At 42.3% G+C, this 19,382-nt stretch overlaps 1 protein-coding gene across 8 annotated transcripts in view; it reads left to right on the forward strand.

The window, feature by feature from the left end:
• Nucleotides 1–19,382, forward strand: part of LOC308245141 (histone-lysine N-methyltransferase SETDB2-like) — a 103,754-nt gene that overhangs the window by 54,309 nt on the left and 30,063 nt on the right. For 4 of the 8 annotated variants that reach the window (XM_080661910.1, XM_080661914.1, XM_080661912.1 and 1 more), the window contains 3 exons: nt 1,943–2,283; nt 6,433–6,521; nt 7,330–10,436. The exons of 1 other annotated variant lie outside the window; for it this stretch is intronic. In XM_080661910.1, the coding sequence (XP_080518036.1) occupies nt 1,943–2,283; nt 6,433–6,521; nt 7,330–7,447 (548 nt within the window). In that variant the 3' untranslated portion in view covers nt 7,448–10,436. Of the gene's footprint in view, nt 1–1,942; nt 2,284–6,432; nt 6,522–7,329; nt 10,437–19,382 lie in introns of those variants that run through there. 3 more of the 8 variants (XM_080661911.1, XM_080661915.1, XM_080661916.1) reach the window with 2 other exon arrangements.

Below are 19,382 nucleotides of genomic sequence, written 5' to 3' on the forward strand. Positions count from 1 at the left end.
TGTCCACATCATTCACTTCATCTCATCACATAGGCATTGTACCATCTCAAATCATCACAAGAAGAAGGGGAGTACATTACAATAAGGTATTTTGAGAGAGAACATATTCAAATAACTTTTATTACAGTATATTGTTATAATTAGTCTATTAGTTATTTTTAATCTCCTACTGTGCCTAATTTATAAATTAAACTTTCTCATAGGTATGTATGTGTAGGAAAAAACAGTATTTATAGGATTCAATACTATCCGCAGTTTCAGGCATTCACTAGGAGTCTTGGAATGTATTTCCTACATATAAGGGGGACTGCTATACTCGGAGATGAGTAACTCAGAGGTGGTTTAGAATTCCTGCTTATCTAGAATCTTAGGCAAAGAATAAGTTTTTAGAGGCATGGCAAGACAAAGGAAAAGGACCTTTAGTCTCTAGGGGTGGCAAATTGTGGGGAGGCAAATATATGTGAAACCAGTGGTAGATATAGACTAGTTAGTAAAGTTTGTTTCCTAGATTTCTCTGGTTCAGTCTCAAGGATAAATAATAAAGGTCTAAAATTGTCTCTGGTGATTAACTTTTGTCCTTCCTTGTAGGAGGAGGCACACCTTTGTAAATTTATATCCTGTTTTTAGACAGATAGGGGGAGGCAGAGAGCTTTTCCTACATGTGCTATTTAAATAATTCTTATGTCAAAGAGGCATATTTTGGGATGACATATTCTGATTTCCTTCACCATTTTAATGCATGTGAATCATAATGAGTACTATTGCTTTTGGTTGGTTTGCCATTTTCATTGACCACTACAATGTATATAGGAGTCACTAAGGAAAAAAAATAGTTATTTACTGTTAGTGCTCACAAGTAATCTATGATTAAAGTATGAGTACATATAGGAACAGCAGCCAGCAATAGTAATGATTAAATAGGTAACAGAGAAATATTATTTCTTTATGCCACTGATGTGGTACAAGTTTTATTAAAAATAAATGATTTTCTTTATTTCATTTGACATGCATTCATACTTTTGAATATTCTAAAAAATTATTTCTAAAAATAATTAAGCAGTTTATCTTCTTCTAAAGTATTATTGTTTGTAAAAGTGTGATTATTGAATGGTTGTCTAGAATACACACCAAGCACTAATGTGTACAAAGCCTGTAGCAATACACTTCCTGTAGAGGATGACTTCGACAGGGTCTTTTCAGGCCTTCTTTGGTGTCTTAAAGGCCTGGAGTGTTCCCTGTTACAGCTGTTTAGAATATACTTAGCCTTGGCTAGATTGTTCAGTTGGTAGAGCATTCTGATACACCGTGGTTGCAGGTTTGATCCCTGGTCAGGGCGCATACAAGAAGCAACCAATGAATGTATAAATAAGTGGGACAACAAATGGATCTCTCTCTCTCCCTCTCTCTCTCTCTCTCTCTCTCTCTCTCTCTCTCTCTCCCTCTCCCTCTCTCCCCCTCTCTCCCTCTCTCCCTCCCCCCTCCCCCTCCCCCTCCCTCTTCCCCCCACCCTCTTCTCTCTCCTCTCTGTCCACTTTCTCCTGCCCCTTCCCTCCCTCCTGCTTTATCCCTTCCTCTCTCTCTAAAATCAATTTTTAAAAAATTTAGAATATACTTGAATTCACATTCCAAAGTTGAAGAGAAGTTGGGAAGCAACATGTAAGTTCATTAAAAGGCATTGTTACGTAGTAGAAAGAAGGCAGACTTTGGAACCAGACATTTCTGAGTTTGTTACCCTATTTCTTTATTATTGTGGGTTAGGTGAATCCCTTAATCCCTCAGAGGCTCAAAGTTTTCATATATAAAATTGGAGTGCTGTCTGCCTTAACACATTGTAAGGATTAGTGGTAATTAAAGCAACTAGCATTTAATTAGCATTGTTAATCTTAGCACTATTGCTTAGCCAAGTATATTTCCTGACGATTCTTTCTAAAATGTTTATTAGCAGACTCAAGCTCAAATCAAGTTGAAGATTCTGAAGACAATTTGCTGATTGAATCAGATGTGATAGATATAACTAAAGGTAGAGAAGAAACTTCACCAGGGGGCATATATAACCAAGTAACCACATTGGATAATCAGAATATTGTGAAGAAGTTTGAGGTTCAAATACTAAAGGCCCAAGAGGAAAACTCCCCAGCATCTCAAAACCAGTATGTCTTTTGTAATAATGAGTTGCCAGGTGAAACCAAGAATAATACTTCATGTGAATCTCTAAAGTTCAGTAAAGGAAGTGTATTTTTATTGGATGCCACAAAGGAAGGAAATGTGGGCCGCTTTCTTAATGTGAGTATATGGACTGAGATTTATATTTCTAAAGAACTTTTTTGTGTGTGCTTTTTAATAAAATTACAAGAAAAATATGATTAACAAATTCTAATGTCAGATTACCTGGATTAGGATGCCAGTTTTCCTCTTGTATAACCTTGGGCATGTTACTTGACCTTATTTCTGACTTCTGTGAAATGGGGCTAATAATAATAACTTACTCATAGGGTTAAATGAGTTATATATACTATGTAAAGTGCTTAAACAGTACCTGGCACATTGTTAAACATTTGCTTAAGAAAATTATATAAATGGTATGTAAGAAAATTATTTATGTTTATTGAAAGATTTGTTACTTCCCAAAAAAATCACAGTGGGACACAGAATAAGTTGCTCTTTTGAGTCTAATATAATACAGTAGCTCTTATTCAGAGATGCCTCTAATAGTTCAAAAAAAACCAGTTGTAGGTATTTATTTTACTTACTTTTAGTAAGTTTTGAGTGATTTCATGGCTTAGTGTAGAAAACCAGTACATTTATCAGAATATTGCATTTAACTATCCTCTTTTTTTTAAATTCCGAAACCATAGTCATTTTCTGTTTGTGTGTATGTTTGGAATATATGTTATAAGATTTATTTCATTTATATAGAGAAATACTTATGATTCCTTTGATTTTAAGGTTAATTAACACTTAAGACTCCTGTTATCTTTATGATAAGAGGAGTAATTTGTATTATTGGTCATATCTCTTGTGTAAGGTGAAATTGACGTTACCTTGTAACTTTTATTCTATCCTGCCTCCTACTATCAGGCATTAGCAAAGAATATATGGTCCCAGGAATCCTATAAGGGAAAGAAATCCCCTTCAACCTTTAGTCACATTGTCTATATAGTCTCTCCAGTCTTTAGTGACTGGACCGTGGGGAAACCCTGAACCATCTGTGTGAGAGCTGAGCCAGGCCCTTCTGCATGCCTCCCTGATCTCTGGATTCCACTTTGTCTGCTTATCATATCCAAGAGAGTGAAGAGTCATGGAAGGAGGACGAGGACTTTGATCCCTTCCAACTATCCTTTGGAAAGGTCCACTATAGCACATTGGCCCCTGGATGTGGCCTTAATTGTTCTCTATTGTCTGTATCAGAGCTCTTCTTCCTCCCAGTGGGAAGGGATTAGTGGATAGGCAGCCTTGACTTTTCCCCTAAAATAAAGGTGAAGGAAGGGAAGCATGAATGGCCCATGATTCTCATAAGCATTCCCTTTGACATCTTTTAGGTAAGCTCAGTGCCTCTTTAAATGTGACATTTGAATGGTTTGAAATTTATGTCCACTGATAATTTTACATGTAATTCAGCTGCTATCAGAAGAAAAAATATTCTTATGTCAGGAAATCTTTGAAACCAAAGAGCTTTCCTGGCAAGCATCACTCAATGGTTGAGTGTCAGCCTATGAACCAGGAGGTCATGGTTCATTTCCTGGTCAGGGCACATGCCCAGGTTGCAGGCTTGATCCCCAGTGTCAGGCATGCAGGAAGCAGCCGATCAGTGATTCTCTCTCATCATTGATGTTTCTATCTATCTCTCTCTTCCTCTCTGAAATCAATAAAAATATATTTTAAAAAATAATAAAACCAAAGAGCTTTTTCCTTGCTAGATGAATCTGCTAATTTGGCTTGTTTTTTTCTTTCCTAGTTAGAATACTTGATTAACAAGAAATAGAATTATCTCTTCCCTTGCTTTGTCCCCCAACTGCTGTTTTCTATTCCACTTTGACTACTTCTACACTGCGGCCAAACATGTCAGGAAATCCACTAAATAAGGGACCCCAGCAAAGGACTCTCATGGCTTTATTTCCCATCAGTTATGTTGAATGGTGGCTGTACCTACACGATTGAGTTGGCTTCACCTCTCCCAATCAGCACATCAGCCAGGTCCCTCCTTTGTTTGTAGGAGAAAAAAAAACAAAAACAGGCTCTTTCTTTTTTTCTTTATCTTGCTCTTTTTTTTTTTTTTTTTAATATATTTTATTGATATTTTACAGAGAGGAAGGGAGAGGGATAGAGAGCTAGAAACATCGATGAGAGAGAAACATCGATCAGCTGCCTCCTGCACACCCCGTACTGGGGATGTGCCCGCAACCCAGGTACATGCCCTTGACTGGAATCGAACCCGGGACCCTTCAGTCTGCAGGCCGACGCTCTATCCACTGAGCCAAACCGGTTTCGGCTATCTTGCTCTTTTTTTAAATTTAATTTTTCTACCTAGATAATACATTTATATGATTTAAAAATTGAAATAAAATAATAAGCCATGCAGAATACATACATATAGCTAAACAGAATTCTGTTTCAAGGTGGCTCTAAGCCTGCCGAGTAAGCACCATGAGTGAAGCTCATCAGCCCAAATTAAAAAATGTATGGACAGGAAGTTATCATCATTGAAAACCTTGCCCACATGTCTAAGGAATATTGTGGGGATTTGATTCTTTTATGAATCTGGTGATGGATGAATGTGTGGAGATGGCAATAGAACAGTATTAGAATGGTGGGTGGTAATAGGAGGAAATAGTATCATCATGTGTAGATACTTTTGGAACAAGTATAAATAATGGTTATGTTCAGCAGTGCTTGCACGTGTCCCCTTTCCAAAGGGCCTCTTTTCACTATGATGTAAAACTCTGGTTATATACAGTCTTTCATATTAAATTTTTATGTTTTGTTAGAAAAAGAAACATACCTTGAGAAATACTATACCCACATTTGCCATGCCACCTATAGTAATAATTTTTATTACTTTCTCTTTCATTCTTATAGTTTTTCTTTATGCAAATGCAAGTAAATATAAGTATGTGTCCTTACATAAAAGATAGCATATTGTTGTCACTGTCCTATACCGTGTTTTTAAATTAACAATATACTCTGGAGATCTTTTCATATCAGTACACAGAGAGAGCTCCTCCTTTTTTTTGTTTTTGCTCATAGCTGCATAGAATTCTATTGTGTTGATATACCGAAGTTTGTTTAACCAATTCTCTTTAGACTAGGGGCCCAGTGCATGAATTCGTGCACCTTGAAAAGAACTGTGGACCACAAGGCTGCGGTGGTGGGCACGGGCAGGTCTCGGCCCATCCTCCATGCCCCCACCTGGCCCCTCCTGCCGCAGTCCCGGTCCCCTTTCTGCCAGCAGCCCCGCTCCCGCCGGCGCGCTGCTGCTGCTACCATACGCTGACGGCACCAGCCCCACTCTCACCTGCTGATGGGCGGAGCAATTTGAGCCAGCGCCAGCAGCAGGTGCAAGTGGGGCCGGTGCCATCAGTGGATGCGAGCAGCAGCTGCTGCCCCAGTCGTCCCTCAGGGGTAGGTGGAGAAGCCCTCAGGGGCGATTGGGACCGGCTCCAGTGCCGGCTGCGGGTACAAGCAGGGCCAGCACTGGCAGTGGGTTCAAGCAGCAGCTCCGGCAGCAGGTGTGAGCGCCAGGCAGGACCACAGCACGCAGGAGCAAAGAACTTTCAGTAACCGCCAGAGGTTCACCCCGATGATGGCGACTGGCGCCCCGCCTTGGTCTGGTGCCCCCGCTCACCTGCTCCACCATCCCACCGTGGCCAATGCCCGCCATATTCCCCCGCTCTGCCGCCTGTTGCCAACACCCACCCTGTTCTGAACGTGCTCCCTGGTGGTCAGCATACAAAATAGTGACGAGTTGTTCAGTTGTTCTGCTGTTCTATTTGCATATTAGGGTTTTATATAGAGAGATATTTTTGGGGGTTGTTTCCAGACTTTTACTGTTAAAACAAGGTTTGATGAATAATCTTACACATAGGTATATGTATAGATGTCTCTGTAGAATACATTATCACATATAGGATTACTGAATCAAAAGATACATGCATTTATAATATTGATTAATCTTGACAAATTATCTTCTTTAAGGATTTATACCATTTTGCATTTCTACCAGCAGGATATAAGAATGTGACAGGCTTTTCTGAACGGACTCCTACTATTAACTGGATTGTAGTGAGCTATATTTTACATATTAGTCAACAAAAAAAGGGAAAGAAACAAAAATAAGCGAGCTTTGTTGGAAACAATGATATTCTAATGCTTCAAAGAACAAGACATCAAACTGTATGCTGTGTTTAACCTCTGTTTTAATTTTTTTTTTAACAGCATAGTTGTTGCCCAAATCTTTTGGTACAAAATGTTTTTGTAGAAACACATGACAGGAATTTTCCATTGGTGGCATTCTTCACCAACAGGTTTGAAATTTTTTATGATATAATTATGAAATTGTGACTTTAAAAACAACAATAGAAGAAAAAAAGAAACTAGACAGAGGGACAGGGATGGAAGCAAAAGAAAAGAAAAATATGAAAAGATATGTGCTATGGCCACTAATATCTAGTACAGTGGTCGGCAAATCGTGGCTCGTGAGCCACATGCGGCTCTTTGGCCCTTTGAGTGTGGCTCTTCCACAAAATACCACGGCCTGGGTGAGTCTATTTTGAAGAAGTGGCGTTAGAAGAAGTTTAAGTTTAAAAAATTTGGCTCTCAAAAGAAATTTCAATCGTTGTACTGTTGTTATTTGGCTCTGTTGACTAATGAGTTTGCCAACCACTGATCTAGTACCATAGAATATTCAATTATCCCAAACTCTTCCTACTCAGCAAAATTTGAAACAGCTGAAATTTCAATTCTTATTTCCTTTTAGAACTAATGCCTGAAAGGGCTAAGGATGGCAGTTCTCACCCAGTTCAATTCAGGGGATAAATGTAGCAAATTGCTACATGGGCATTATGTCTACGCTCAAATACCACACTGCAGGCCTCATCACATCTCCAGGTTCCTTCTTCATAGATATTGACAGATTTGTTCTTACTTAGGATTTTAGCACATTTGAAATAAAACTCAAATGATTATTCTTTTAATGAAAGAGCAGTCCTTATTGGTGGGTGTCAGAGAATAAACATATTTTTGAGGATGGTTAATGATGTTAACATGAAAATTAATGTAGTCAAGTTTGGTTTATTCACGTTAATTTATTTATTTTTAATTTCTACTTTCTAGGTATGTGAAAGCAAGAACAGAATTAACATGGGATTATGGTTATGAACCTGGAACTGTGCCAGATAAAGAAATCCTCTGCGAATGTGGGGTTAATAAGTGCAGGAAAAAAATAATATAAATTTGTAGCTAAAGCCTGTTCATGAAATTAGCTTATCAAGCTGAAATTAGAGCTATACAAAAGAATGCTCAGTTGTCAGTGGAATTTAGTTTTTTATTCATTAAGAGAATTCCTCAGTCTCCTCTTGTCAGGGGGTTCATTTTTGTGACTTAGAAATGCTAGGAACAAAATAAGGACAGTTTCATACACATAGGGTATCTCTTGAATCTTACCGCTATTCAACTTTACATGAGTAAGATGGAAGTGTGTATTTTCTATGAAATACTGCTATATAACTTGTAATTTATTTGTAAACTATATATTAAGAGAAACAAATGTTACAATATAATTCAGTTGTTCTTGTTTTTATTATTGTCTTTGAGTTCATGGATCCAAATGGCCACATTTTATGACTTTACCTACAAAATTTATTTTTGTTTAATTCCTGGTGACAGCATGAGGAATATAGCTCCATGAAGCACTGTCGCATTAAACCATTTGAGTGAAAAGGGTGAGAAGCCCTTCAATAGGGAAGAGTTTGGCAAACTCTTTGACGTGAAACTGCTTTCCAATAGATTCTCGTTCCTTTAATACAAACACAGAAAGGAAAAGAGGGAATAGAAACATAGAGGAATTGGAAGATATTTGTTCTAGATTGAGCCGTAAGAAAAAGAAATCAGGAAATTAGTCAGACTTGGCTTATTTAGGCTACAAGGGATTGTGCTGGGCAAGAGTTTCATTTAAAAAACAAAACAGACCTGAGCTTCAAGTCTGAAACATCCTCTTGCATTCTCCTGAGCATGTTGTGCAAATTGGTTTTCTAGAGAAAAGGGGAAGATTACCTAGCCCTGACCTAGTGGAAAGGGGGCTGGAAATCTCCAATAGTCAAAACTAATTTTATCCTTAACAAAGATGTACTGTATATTCGGCTGTCATGATCTTACCCCCTTGGAACCAGGATGGGAATACTAGCTCAAAAAGGAGTAATTAGAAGGTCTCATTTTTGAGAGAGCATGTTGTTTTTTGGGTTTTCTTTTTTTTTCTTCTGAACTTGAGGGGTTTAATTTGGTTACCTTTCAAAGTTCATTTTAAGTTTAGACCCAATTTAATTTCTTTAAAATATTGAACAAGGTGAAAATTTAACTTGAAATTGTTTTAGAGCATGGGAAACCAAAGAACTAGAAAAAGAGCAAAAAATTATAACCCAACAGCCTGTAGATTGATGAGGAAAGTTGAGTAGTCCATTTATTCACAGTAAAGATGCAGGAATTAGGCAGTGCACTAAAATGAAGTGAAGACCCTTGATCAGCATGGGAAATATTTTTGTGCAGAAATCCTGATATCTTAACCTGCTTCAGTCTGTATTGGTTTACAGTTACTATCTTCCATCAGTGTCCTAGAGATCCCCTTTTTCTCTCTTGTGTCAAATTTGTTTCCAGTTATATCCATTATTTCCTGTTTCCTTGGTTTACTTCCACGTATTGGTGAAGCACATCCTTCAATACCTTTTGAAAAGGAAAAATGAGAGGTAAATATTTTGAGACCTTGCATATTTGAAAATATTGTACCATTACACTTGTTTGCTATCTTGACAAGGTATAGAATTCTTGAGTAGCCTCCATTCCCAATTTTGAAGGCATCTGCTAAGCTTTCAGTGTTGCTGCTGAGAAGTTTGAAAACATTCTTGCTTTGATATCCAGGGTTGGATGTCAGATGCCATTTTGTTCTTTTTGTATATACGACCAGTTTTTCTTTCTCTAGGAGCTTATAGCATTACTTTGTCCCAATGTTCTGTTCCTGGTAAGGGTTCATTTTCATCCCTTATACCGGGTGCTTGGTGGGATCTTGCAAACATTGTCCTTCAGGGAAATATTTTCTGTAATGACTGCTCATTTGTTCTCTCATTCTAGAATTCTTGTTATCCAGATGGTAGACCTCTAGGAATGGTTCTCTTGTTTTCTTATCTTTTCTCTTAATTTCCAGCTCTGTCTTCTAGCTCTACTTTCTAGAAGACTTCATCAACTTAATTTTCCAATTAGTCTAATGTGTTTTATTTTTCTGGTCTCAGATTTTTTATTTCTAGGGCTCTCTTTTCTTCCCTGAATGTTCTTTAATAGTATCTTTTTTTGGTTCTTGGTTGTAATATATCTTTGAATACAGTGTGTGTGAGTGTATATACATACCTACATTTATATTTTCTTCATGCATATTTTTGTGACCTCTAAGGTTCATTTATTTGTTTTCCCTGTATGTTTCCTTTGGTCTTTGTTTTGTGTGTGTGTGTATTACAGGCTTTCTCAGTGATGGTAGGGTCTACTACTGCTTAAGAGTAGAACACTAAAATGCTAGAAATGATAAACTGAGAGTGGTGGAAGGTGTTCTTCAACTGCTTCACAATGACCTGTAGGACTTCTTGTTTGCCTGGCAAGGAATACAGGCCTAATTCTGAGATATTACAGTTTGGTAATATTACCATAATGAAGTAAGTATCATAGTAAAGCAAGTGGTAATCTTTTTGCTGATGGAAGGTCTTGCCTTCACTTTGTAAAAAAAACCCCACAAAACTCAACACCTGTAAAGTGCAATAAAGCTAAGCGCAATAAAATGGGGTGTGCTTGTAATTCTTCTATCCACCTGCTTGAGATGCAATAAACTTGGCTGTAGGAGTCCCTTTTTTTCTCCTGTTTTGCAGCCCCATGCTCTTGCTTCTGTAATCCATTTATGTATTTGTCAAGACTATCCAGCTTATCGTTTTTAATATTCTCTTTTCTGCTGTCCCCAACTTGCCTCTTTTCCTCTTTAAAATTTGCTCAAATTTTAAGATCTCCAGAAGTTTTCTTTTAATTCCTCAGCAAATCACCATTATGTGCTTCTTTTCCAGAACAACTTACTTTCAACTGTATGTCCTCTACATGTATATTTATTTGTTAACATACACTGAAAACCTCCTCTTGTATGGTGCTGTGTACCCCTTGGGTGCTAAATAAAGGCTTGCAACTGCTAACTGCAATTACGGTTCGTTACTTCTGTGTCCATTTATGATAGATACTAGAGGTCCGGTGCACGAAATTCGTGCACGGAGCGGGGGTTGTCCCTCAGCCCAGCCTGCACCCTCTCCAATCTGGGATCCCTCTCACAATCCAGGACTGCTGGCTCCCAACTGCTCGCCTGCCTGCCTTCCTGATTGCCCCTAACTGCTTCTGCCTGCCAGCCTGATCACCCCCTAACCACTCCCCTGCCAGCCTGATTGATGCCTAACTGCTCCCCTGCCAGCCTGTTTGCCCCTAACTGCCCTCCCCTGCAGGCCTTGTCCCCCCCAACTGCTCTCCCCTGCAGGCCTGGGTCCCCCACAACTGCCCTTCCCTGCAGGCCCAGTCGCCCCCAACTTCCCTCCTCTGCTGGCCTGGTCACCACTAACTGCCCTCCCCTGAGGCTTCATCGCCCCCAACTGCCCTCCCTTGCAGGCCTGGTCCTTCCTAACTGCCCTTCCCTGCTGGCCTGATCGCCCACAACTGCCCTCCCTTGCAGGCCTGGTCCCTCCCAACTGCCCTCCCCTGCTGGCCATCTTGTGGCGGCCATCTCGTGTCCACATGGGGGTAGCCATCTTGTGTGTTGGAGTGACGGTCAATTTGCATATTACTCTTTTATTAGATAGGATAGAGGCCTGGTACATGGGTGGGGGCCAGCTGGTTTGCCCTGAAGGGTGTCCCGGATCAGGGTGGGGGTTCCCATGGGGCGGCCTGGGTGAGGGGCCTGTGGTGGTTTGCAGGCCGGCCATGCCCCCCGGCAACCCAAGTGGAGGCCCTGGTATCTGGGATTTATTTGTCTTCTACAATTGAAACTTTGTAGCCTTGAACAGAGCCAGGCCTCCTGCTTGTTCCGTGGCTGCAGCCATTTTTGTTGGGATTTATTTTCTATAATTGAAACTTTGTAGCCTTGAGTGGAGGCCTGGGCCTGCCAGGGTGTGAGGAAAGCTTGGCTTCTTCCATCGCCGGGGAAACCCAAGCCTCCTGCTCAATCTGTGGCTGCAGCCATCTTGGTTGGGGTTAATTTGCATACTTGCTCCTGATTGGCTGGTGGGTGTAGTGGAGTGATGGTTTATTTGCATATTACTCTTTTATTAGATAGGATACTTATGTAGTGTGTTAACATAAAAAACACACATTGAAACCTGTAAAGAATTTTTGTGAGTTTATTTGAGCCAAACTGTTGACATATGCCGGGAAGCAGAACCTCAATGAATTGAGATAATGCTCCAGAGAATGGTGGGTTACATTTGTATTTATACATTGCAATCAAAGGAGGGACAGAGGTGGGTTACATGAAATTCATTGGTGATAGATTAAGGAGGTGGGATAAAGCAAAGCACGGGGGGGGGGGGGAGGGGGGCAGGGGGGAACCCCTGGGATTGGATAAAAAGTAAAATGATGGACACATACTTAGGTGGGTGCAGGAACAATTAACACGATAATGAAGGAATTTGTGGTATGCTGGTGCCCACCACATTTGGTTGTGCCCCAGGGGCTCCAGAAAAAGGGAAGTTACATACCCAGACATTTCAAGGGTATGTTATCATAGATGCAAAAAGACAGATGGGGTCAACTAAGGTAAAGGTTGACCTTGTCAGTGAAGATACCCGCCTGTGCCAGTGTTTTGGACAGGTTCAAGCCTCGGATTAATGAGAGGGCACAGTCCTCTCGTGGCCATGTGCAAGTCCCAGCTTGGTGGGCAGAGCCTCCCAGCACAATTATAGCCAATAGCTGTAGTTGTAAGCTTGAACCTGTGGTCCTAAAGTGATAGAGTTCAGGTGCATGCAGTTGGGTAGGACTGAAACCCACGAGAATGTTGTAAACATTTTTTTTTCTTTTTTTATATATACCTGATTGATTTTTTACAGAGAGGAAGGGAGAGGGATAGAGAGCTAGAAACATTGATGAGAGAGAAACATTGATCAGCTGCCTCCTGCACACCTCCCACTGGGGATGTGCCTGCAACCAAGGTACATGCCCTTGACCGGAATCGAACCCGGGACCTTTCAGTCCGCAGGCTGACGCTCCATCCACTGAGCCAAACCGGTTTCGGCTGTAAACATCTTGATCACACCCGGCTTGTGGGGTGCAGCGCTGTCTCTCAGGAAGCAGCGTCCCACCGAGACCCAGCTTTCATTCTCTTGTCTGTCCTTTCTAAGCCTTTAAGCCGTCCCCACTCCGGTTCACTCTTGGCCATGCAGGCGCCGCACACCCACCTAGGACGGAACTGCCCACCATAACTGCTTTTAGTTAAGTTTAATTTCAGACCATCCTTTGTGGTTTCTTTAGGTCTCTTGGGTTTGCAAGACCACCATGCAGGCCCCCCACCCCCACCCCACCCCACCCCCCTTGAGCTTGTCAGGTTAGCATGTGGCTCCTTTCGTCCACAAGTATATCAATTTAATAAAATTTTTAAAAGAAACGGTGAACCTCTCAGAAAAGTGGTCATTTCTCCAACTGAACACAGGGGCTTTGACCCCCTTGCTTCCTGGGAGGAGGATAAAAAAATTTTAAATTCAAAATCGTATCTGGAGAAGGTAGGCGCTCCTGTTCGGCAGAGAAGTCTATCGGCAAACCCGAGGCTAGGTTTCGTTTCTTCTCGAGGCTAGGTTTCGTTTCTTCTCGCCGGGGACATCCCCTGAGCGTGGGGATCAGCCTTTCCGGGATTTCGGGAAACCGAACCGGCTGCGGACTTCCGGAGGCGCGAGCTGCGCTGCCGACATGGATGAGAGCGCGGCCATGGACCCCGCGCCGCCGCTCTGGTCTGCTTGTGCCAGCGACGCCCAGAAGCCCGGGGGGTCTGAGGCGCCGGACGCGTCGCCCTGCCCCAACTGTGAGTTTCGCGCGGAGCGGGGGCGGGACGGGCCGCGGTCTGGCAGGGCCGGCAGACACTGGTCCCGCCCTGGACCTCACTCGGGCGCGTCCCTTCGGGGGCCTGGATCCCGTCTCCCGAGACGCCGAGGCCGCGTGGACGGTCTTGGCTCAGCGGCGTGTGGCCCCCGCGGAGTTCGCTCCACGGGGTTCACCTCCCGGGGCCCAGGGGCAATTCCGCGGTGGCCGGTGGAACTTCCCTTTACCTCTCCCCCTGCGGGGGGACAGCACGTTGCTATTGCCCTACTCTCAGGTGCTGGCGCCTCGGCCGACGGGGCGCGGCTCCACCGGCTATAAAACAGTACAGTCCGAGAGGTGCGGGGAGCGGTGGGCACGGCACCCTCCTTTAAGGCAAGTGATCCGCTAGATCTCAGGAAGCGCTTTGGGAAGTTTCCCCAAAGAATGTGCCGTTTTGGAGCCACCCCCTCCTCTACATTTAGTAGCCAAGGTCTCAAGGGCTCTCTCCCTGAGTGAAGCAAGTCTTGTGAGCGCGCTCCTTCCCTGAAACTGGAGTACAGTTCCTTCCATGTGCCGAGCTCAGGACTGAGTGCTGGGGTTACAGAGAACCTAGTGGGCAGCTCGCCTCTGACCTGGTTAGCACCACAGAGGCACAGATGAGGGGCTCCTAACTCAACCTGGTGTTCCCAGAAAGCTTTTTGGAGGCGAGTACATGGTTCTTAGTTTTAAAGGGCTAGTCAGTCAGAGAGAGCAAGGTTCAGAGGGTGTTCCAGACAGGTGGTGGCATGAATAAAAGCATCAGCCACAAAACATGTGGCCACCACAGTCGCAGCTGAATATTTCATTCAGCTGGTATGTATGTATATGGAGTGCAAGGTGAGGAGTTACTGGAGGTGACCTTCCATTCTGACCTTTTCTCCACACTCCAAACTCTCATAACCAACTTTATCAATGCCTGGAGTGATTTCAAACTGAGTATGTCGTCCCACATAGGACTCTTGTTTCCCCACATACACCCACACCCACATACTCCAGACCTGCTCAACCACCAGCCTGCCCCATTTCATTCACCCAGTTACTCAGGCCAGAAACCTTAAAGGCACCCTCAGTGCCTCACTTTCCTCCTCCCCATCTAATACATTAGTCAGACCACTCAGTGTGTCTTCAGAATATATCTTGAGCCTCACTACTTATCACCACCTCCATTACTACCATCCAATCCCAAGCCACCATCATCTCCTGCCTGAACTATTAGTTTCCTGGTTTCTATTCTAGCCTCGTCTGCACAGCAGCCCAAAATGATCTTTAAAACACAGAAAACAAATGTGATTCTCCTACTCAAAGTCCTCCAATAGTCTCATTTTTTTTTTCAGGATAATCTTTTTGGCTTACAGTGCACCCATGTCCTGATCTGATTTAGCCCCTGCCCATCTTGATGATTCTGCCACCCCCTCAATGCCTAATGGGTCTTGTCAGGACAGTCTCTGAGTCCTCGGGCCTGCTAGACCCAGTAGAAGGACCCTGGGAAGCTCTGCTTATCCTCATTGTTCTTAATCTCAGCTACTGATGGAGACCAGTGGGCTCTTCCCCAAAATATCCTAACCCCCATGATACATGTATCACTCCTTTACTGTCTGAGTCTTTATAGTTCCTGAGTTCAGATGGTGAAGGATATCAGTTACCCAAGTGTATTTGGTCCATGAGTTTCAAGTAACATGTAGCAAGCATTCAGACAGTGAGGAATGCCTGTCTTTGTAAAAGCCTCTAATGTACCGTAACTCGCCTAACTACACAGAGTTATGTGCATCCTCCAGTCTAGATTCTAGAAGAATAAACAAGTTAGAAGAGCCAAGATCTTTTGGGAAACTATGATGAAGGGATGTTTTAGCAGGAAAAAGCCATTAGGGGGAGCCTGTGTGTTCCACTTTGGGTTTCTGTCCATCAGCACTGGAAACAAACTCCAGGTCACAGCACAGCACTGTGCTACCTACCACTGCTGTATTCCCAGGTACCAAGACTCTAAGGGAGCCTGTGGACTTGGGACTGCAATTCAGATGGCACAGAGTCCCCAGAGCAGGCACAGAAGGACATGCTTAGGTATCTGCAGCCTGATAGCTCAGCCTAAAGAGGTGTATCAGTCTGAAGGTCCAGCTTTGCACAGGAAAGGGTAATACTGGGGAAATGTAGCTCTTCTTATACAACAAGGGGTTTTGCATATCCTGTCAAACATTATCACATGATTTTATTAGAGAATTGTAGCACTCATAATTTAACTGAAACTTTAAAAAAATGTTTTTATTGATTTTAAAGAGAAAGAAAGGGAGAGGGGGAGAGAGAGAGAAATATGAGTGAGAGAGAAACATTGATCTGCTTTCTGCAGTCCCATACTGGGGAAGGAGCCCCAAACCCAGGCATGTGCCATGACTGGGAATTGAACCTGGGATCTCTTGGTACATGCATCCACATTCAACCACTGAGCTACACCAGCCAGGCTGTTTGACACGTTTTTTTAGCCTGTGCTTTACAAACTCTAATATGAGTGTTGTTGTTTTTAAATAAGAACACAGTATTCTATCAAAGTAGACTTTGGGCCTAAGGTGAATAAAATATTGGATTTTTTTCCCATTTTTATCCTAGGATGTGGGCTTTGTGTTGTCAAATATTAAAATATATTCTAAAGTGTTAAAAATTGTAAAGTGTGGTATTGTTGCAGAAGTGACAGGTCAAGGGAACAAAAGAAGTATAGGAACAAGCCCAAATAAATGTAATAATTAAATATATGAAAAGGAGATTTTTAAATCAGTGGCTAACCATTATGAAAATAAGTTATAGCTCCATCTCATTCTTTACAATAAAATTAATTTTATTTTAATATTTTAATGTAAAAGATAAATTAAAATTCTAGAATATAATAGAAGTATTTCTAAGTTATATCCCCTCACTCAGGAGTAGAAACTGTAAAATAAAAGGTTGATATAATTTCATCAAATAAAACATTTAAATATTCTGTATATCAAAGAACATTATAAACAAAGTTAAAAGACTGCTGGAGCTGACCGGCAGACCCTGAACGACAGGTGAATGATTACTCTGACACACGTTTTTTTGTGAAAGAGAGGGCTAAGGGGCTGCTTGCTTTAGGAGCAAACAGCCCTGTTTGCCTGCCTCCTTAGGCTTTTATTGTCACAACAGCTTGAATTAAAATTAACCTTTAGATACAATCAGCAGGGTAAGCATCCTCAAGAAAGTACCTGTATCTGTAGTGTCTTTTAAACAAGGACGTTTTGAAGTCTAAACATAAATATTCTTGTAAAACGCCCAGGGGGTCAGACTTTTTTGGAAAAGTCAAGGTAGGGGCTGCCGCCTTCGGCAAGGTCCCTGCGGAGGCCTCCGACCTTTTGGGGAATCCTCCTTACAGACATTCCAACCAAGTCCCATGCTTCCCCACAAAAGACCACATATTTGAATAACAAAGGGTTAGTGTTCTGAATACATGATAAGCTTTTATAAATAAGAAAATAGTGAATAACCCAATACAAAAAAAATGGGCTAAGGACATTATCAGAGAAGAAATGCAAATGCCACCTTGTGGTATATTATTTCATAATTATAGATTATGACCCACTTCTCTCTATACTTCATGTTCTTTCTTTTGATGTGGTCATCTAATCTTCTGTCCTAGCTGTACTATTATAATATACTAGAGGTCCGGTGCACAAAATTTGTGCATGGGCGGGTGGTGTGTGTCCCTCAGCCCAGCCTGCACCCTCTCCAATCTGGGACCACTCGAGGGATGGGCCTAAACGGGCAGCCGGACATCCCTCTTATAATCCAGGACTGTTGGCTCCCAACTGCTCGCCTGCCTGCCTTCCTGATTACCCCTAACCACTTCTGCCTGCCAGACTGATCACCCCCTAACCACTCCCCTGTCAGCCTGATTGATGCCTAACCACTCCCCTGCCAGCCTAGTTGCCCCTAACTGCCCTCCCCTGCTGGCCTGGTCACCCCTAACTGCCCTCCCCTGCAGGCCTGGTCCCCCCAAACTGCCCTCCCCTGCAGGCCTGGGTCCTCCCCAACTATCCGCCCCTGTAGGCCTGGTCACCCCCAACTGCCCTCCCCTGCTGGCCTGGTCACCCCTAACTGCCCTCCCCTGATGGCCTGGTTGCCCCTAACTGCCCTCCCCTGCAGGCCTGGTTCCACCCAACTGCCCTCCCCTGCCGGCCATCTTGTGGCGACCATCTTGTGATGATGTGAGGGTGGCCATCTTGTGGTGGCCATCTTGTGTCCACATGGGGATGGCCATCTTTGACCACATGGGGGCGGCCATCTTGTGTGTTGGAGTGATGGTCAGTTTGCATATTACCTCTTTATTATATAGGATTTTTAAATCAGGTAGACAAATATCTTTCTTTTTTTTCTTAAAGTTTCTTCACTGTCCATGCCTGTTTATTCCAGATAATCTTTTTTTTCTTCTTTAGGTCCTTTAAAGTAACCTTGGGATTTAAGTTGAAATGACTTTAAACCTAGAATTTATTTGTGGTAGAATTGATAGCATTATAATGTTCAGCCTTCTGGTGGGAGCAGTATTTTCATATATTGAGATTGATCTTAAAACAACTCTTTCATCATGTTATTATCCTGTTCAAAAATCCTTCCTGGCAGACTTTCACCATCAGTTTTTCAAATTCTTTTCCAGAGCCCTTAGCACAAGTTCTTTTCTTCAGACCAGCTAATTTTCTCTCTTCTGGTCAGACCTTGCCCACATTACTGCTCTGTCTGCCAAGTTCTCGTCTCCCCCCGCCCCCCAGGCTCCCCAAGCTTCTCTCCAGGTTGTACCTGATCAAGGTCCGTGTCCTTGACAAGACTCCATCCCACAGGGAGCACTTCCTCCCCTACATCCATAGTATGTATTGTATTTCCTACTCAGAAGTTATATTACTTTTAACATTTCTTGTTATTTTATTTTTCTAATTGCTTTTTAGTCTCCTGTTTATTTTGTAAGTTTCTTGCAGACAACAATTCTGTCTCATATTTCTTTATATCGTTGGCTGAGCCCTTTGGTACAGTACCCACTCATCACATATGGCTATTGAGCACTTAAAATGTGACATTCTTGAGTACACTGGGTTTTAAGACTCAGTACAAAAGAATAAATTAATTTTTATATTGATTAAATGTTGAAAGTGAAGTCAAAATGTGGGGTTTGAGACCGAGTTCGTTGTCTCGGGAAATCAAAGAATGAAGTCGTGGACAAAACCAGTTAACGGAGGCAAAGTTTATTGAGAAAAGCCAGTCCTGGCAAAGATGCAGCTGCAGTTCCAGGAACAGGCCAGTGTCCAGAGCTTCCTTTCCATGTTATACCTGGGTTTTAAAGTCTATTAGTCCATGTGTAGAGCCCCACATGGCCATAAGCCATGTGGGTGCAAGGGAGAATGTCTCTTGCTATCAACCCAAGAATCTAGCGCACATCAGGGAGAGGGAGAAGAGGAGCCTGCATGTTTTAATTTAAGGGTGGATACAGCCTTGCTAGTTCTTGATTGGTCTTTTCAAATAATTTTGTCTTAGCAACATCCTTGAGATTGGTTTATATGTCTTATTGCCTTGTGATTGGTTATCTGCAACTTGCTTGTCTTTAGCAACAATCCATACATTTTAGTTTGTCTCTCTCGCATGCCCTTCTTTCCATGCCTAGCTGGGTTGCCTTAGCAATTCCGCCTAGTTGGATTCCCCAGTTTTACTTCTCCATAATCCCTATTCCTGACTACCTAGTTTCCCTCTGTCTCCTCAGAAGGATAATATTTTGGATACAGTTGGTTGATTTAAATTAATTTCCCCTGTTTCTTTTTGCTATTTTTTAATGAGGCTTCTAGAAGTTTTATGCTGTATCTGAGGCTCACATTTCTGGCTTCAATTATGTTTTAGGAAACAAATTAAATAAGAAATTCTTGGAAAGTGAAATAAATGTTATCTCCAAAGTGCAGTCTTCTGAATGTGAAATGGAAGCTCTAATTTAAGAGCAACCAAAAGCCCTTGCTGTTGTTGCTCAGTTGATTGAGCATTGCCCTGTGCACCAAAAGGTTGCTGGATTCCCTGTCAGG

Source organism: Plecotus auritus, assembly GCF_963455305.1.
Source record: "Plecotus auritus genome assembly, chromosome: 3".
NCBI classification, from domain to species: Eukaryota; Metazoa; Chordata; class Mammalia; order Chiroptera; family Vespertilionidae; genus Plecotus; species Plecotus auritus.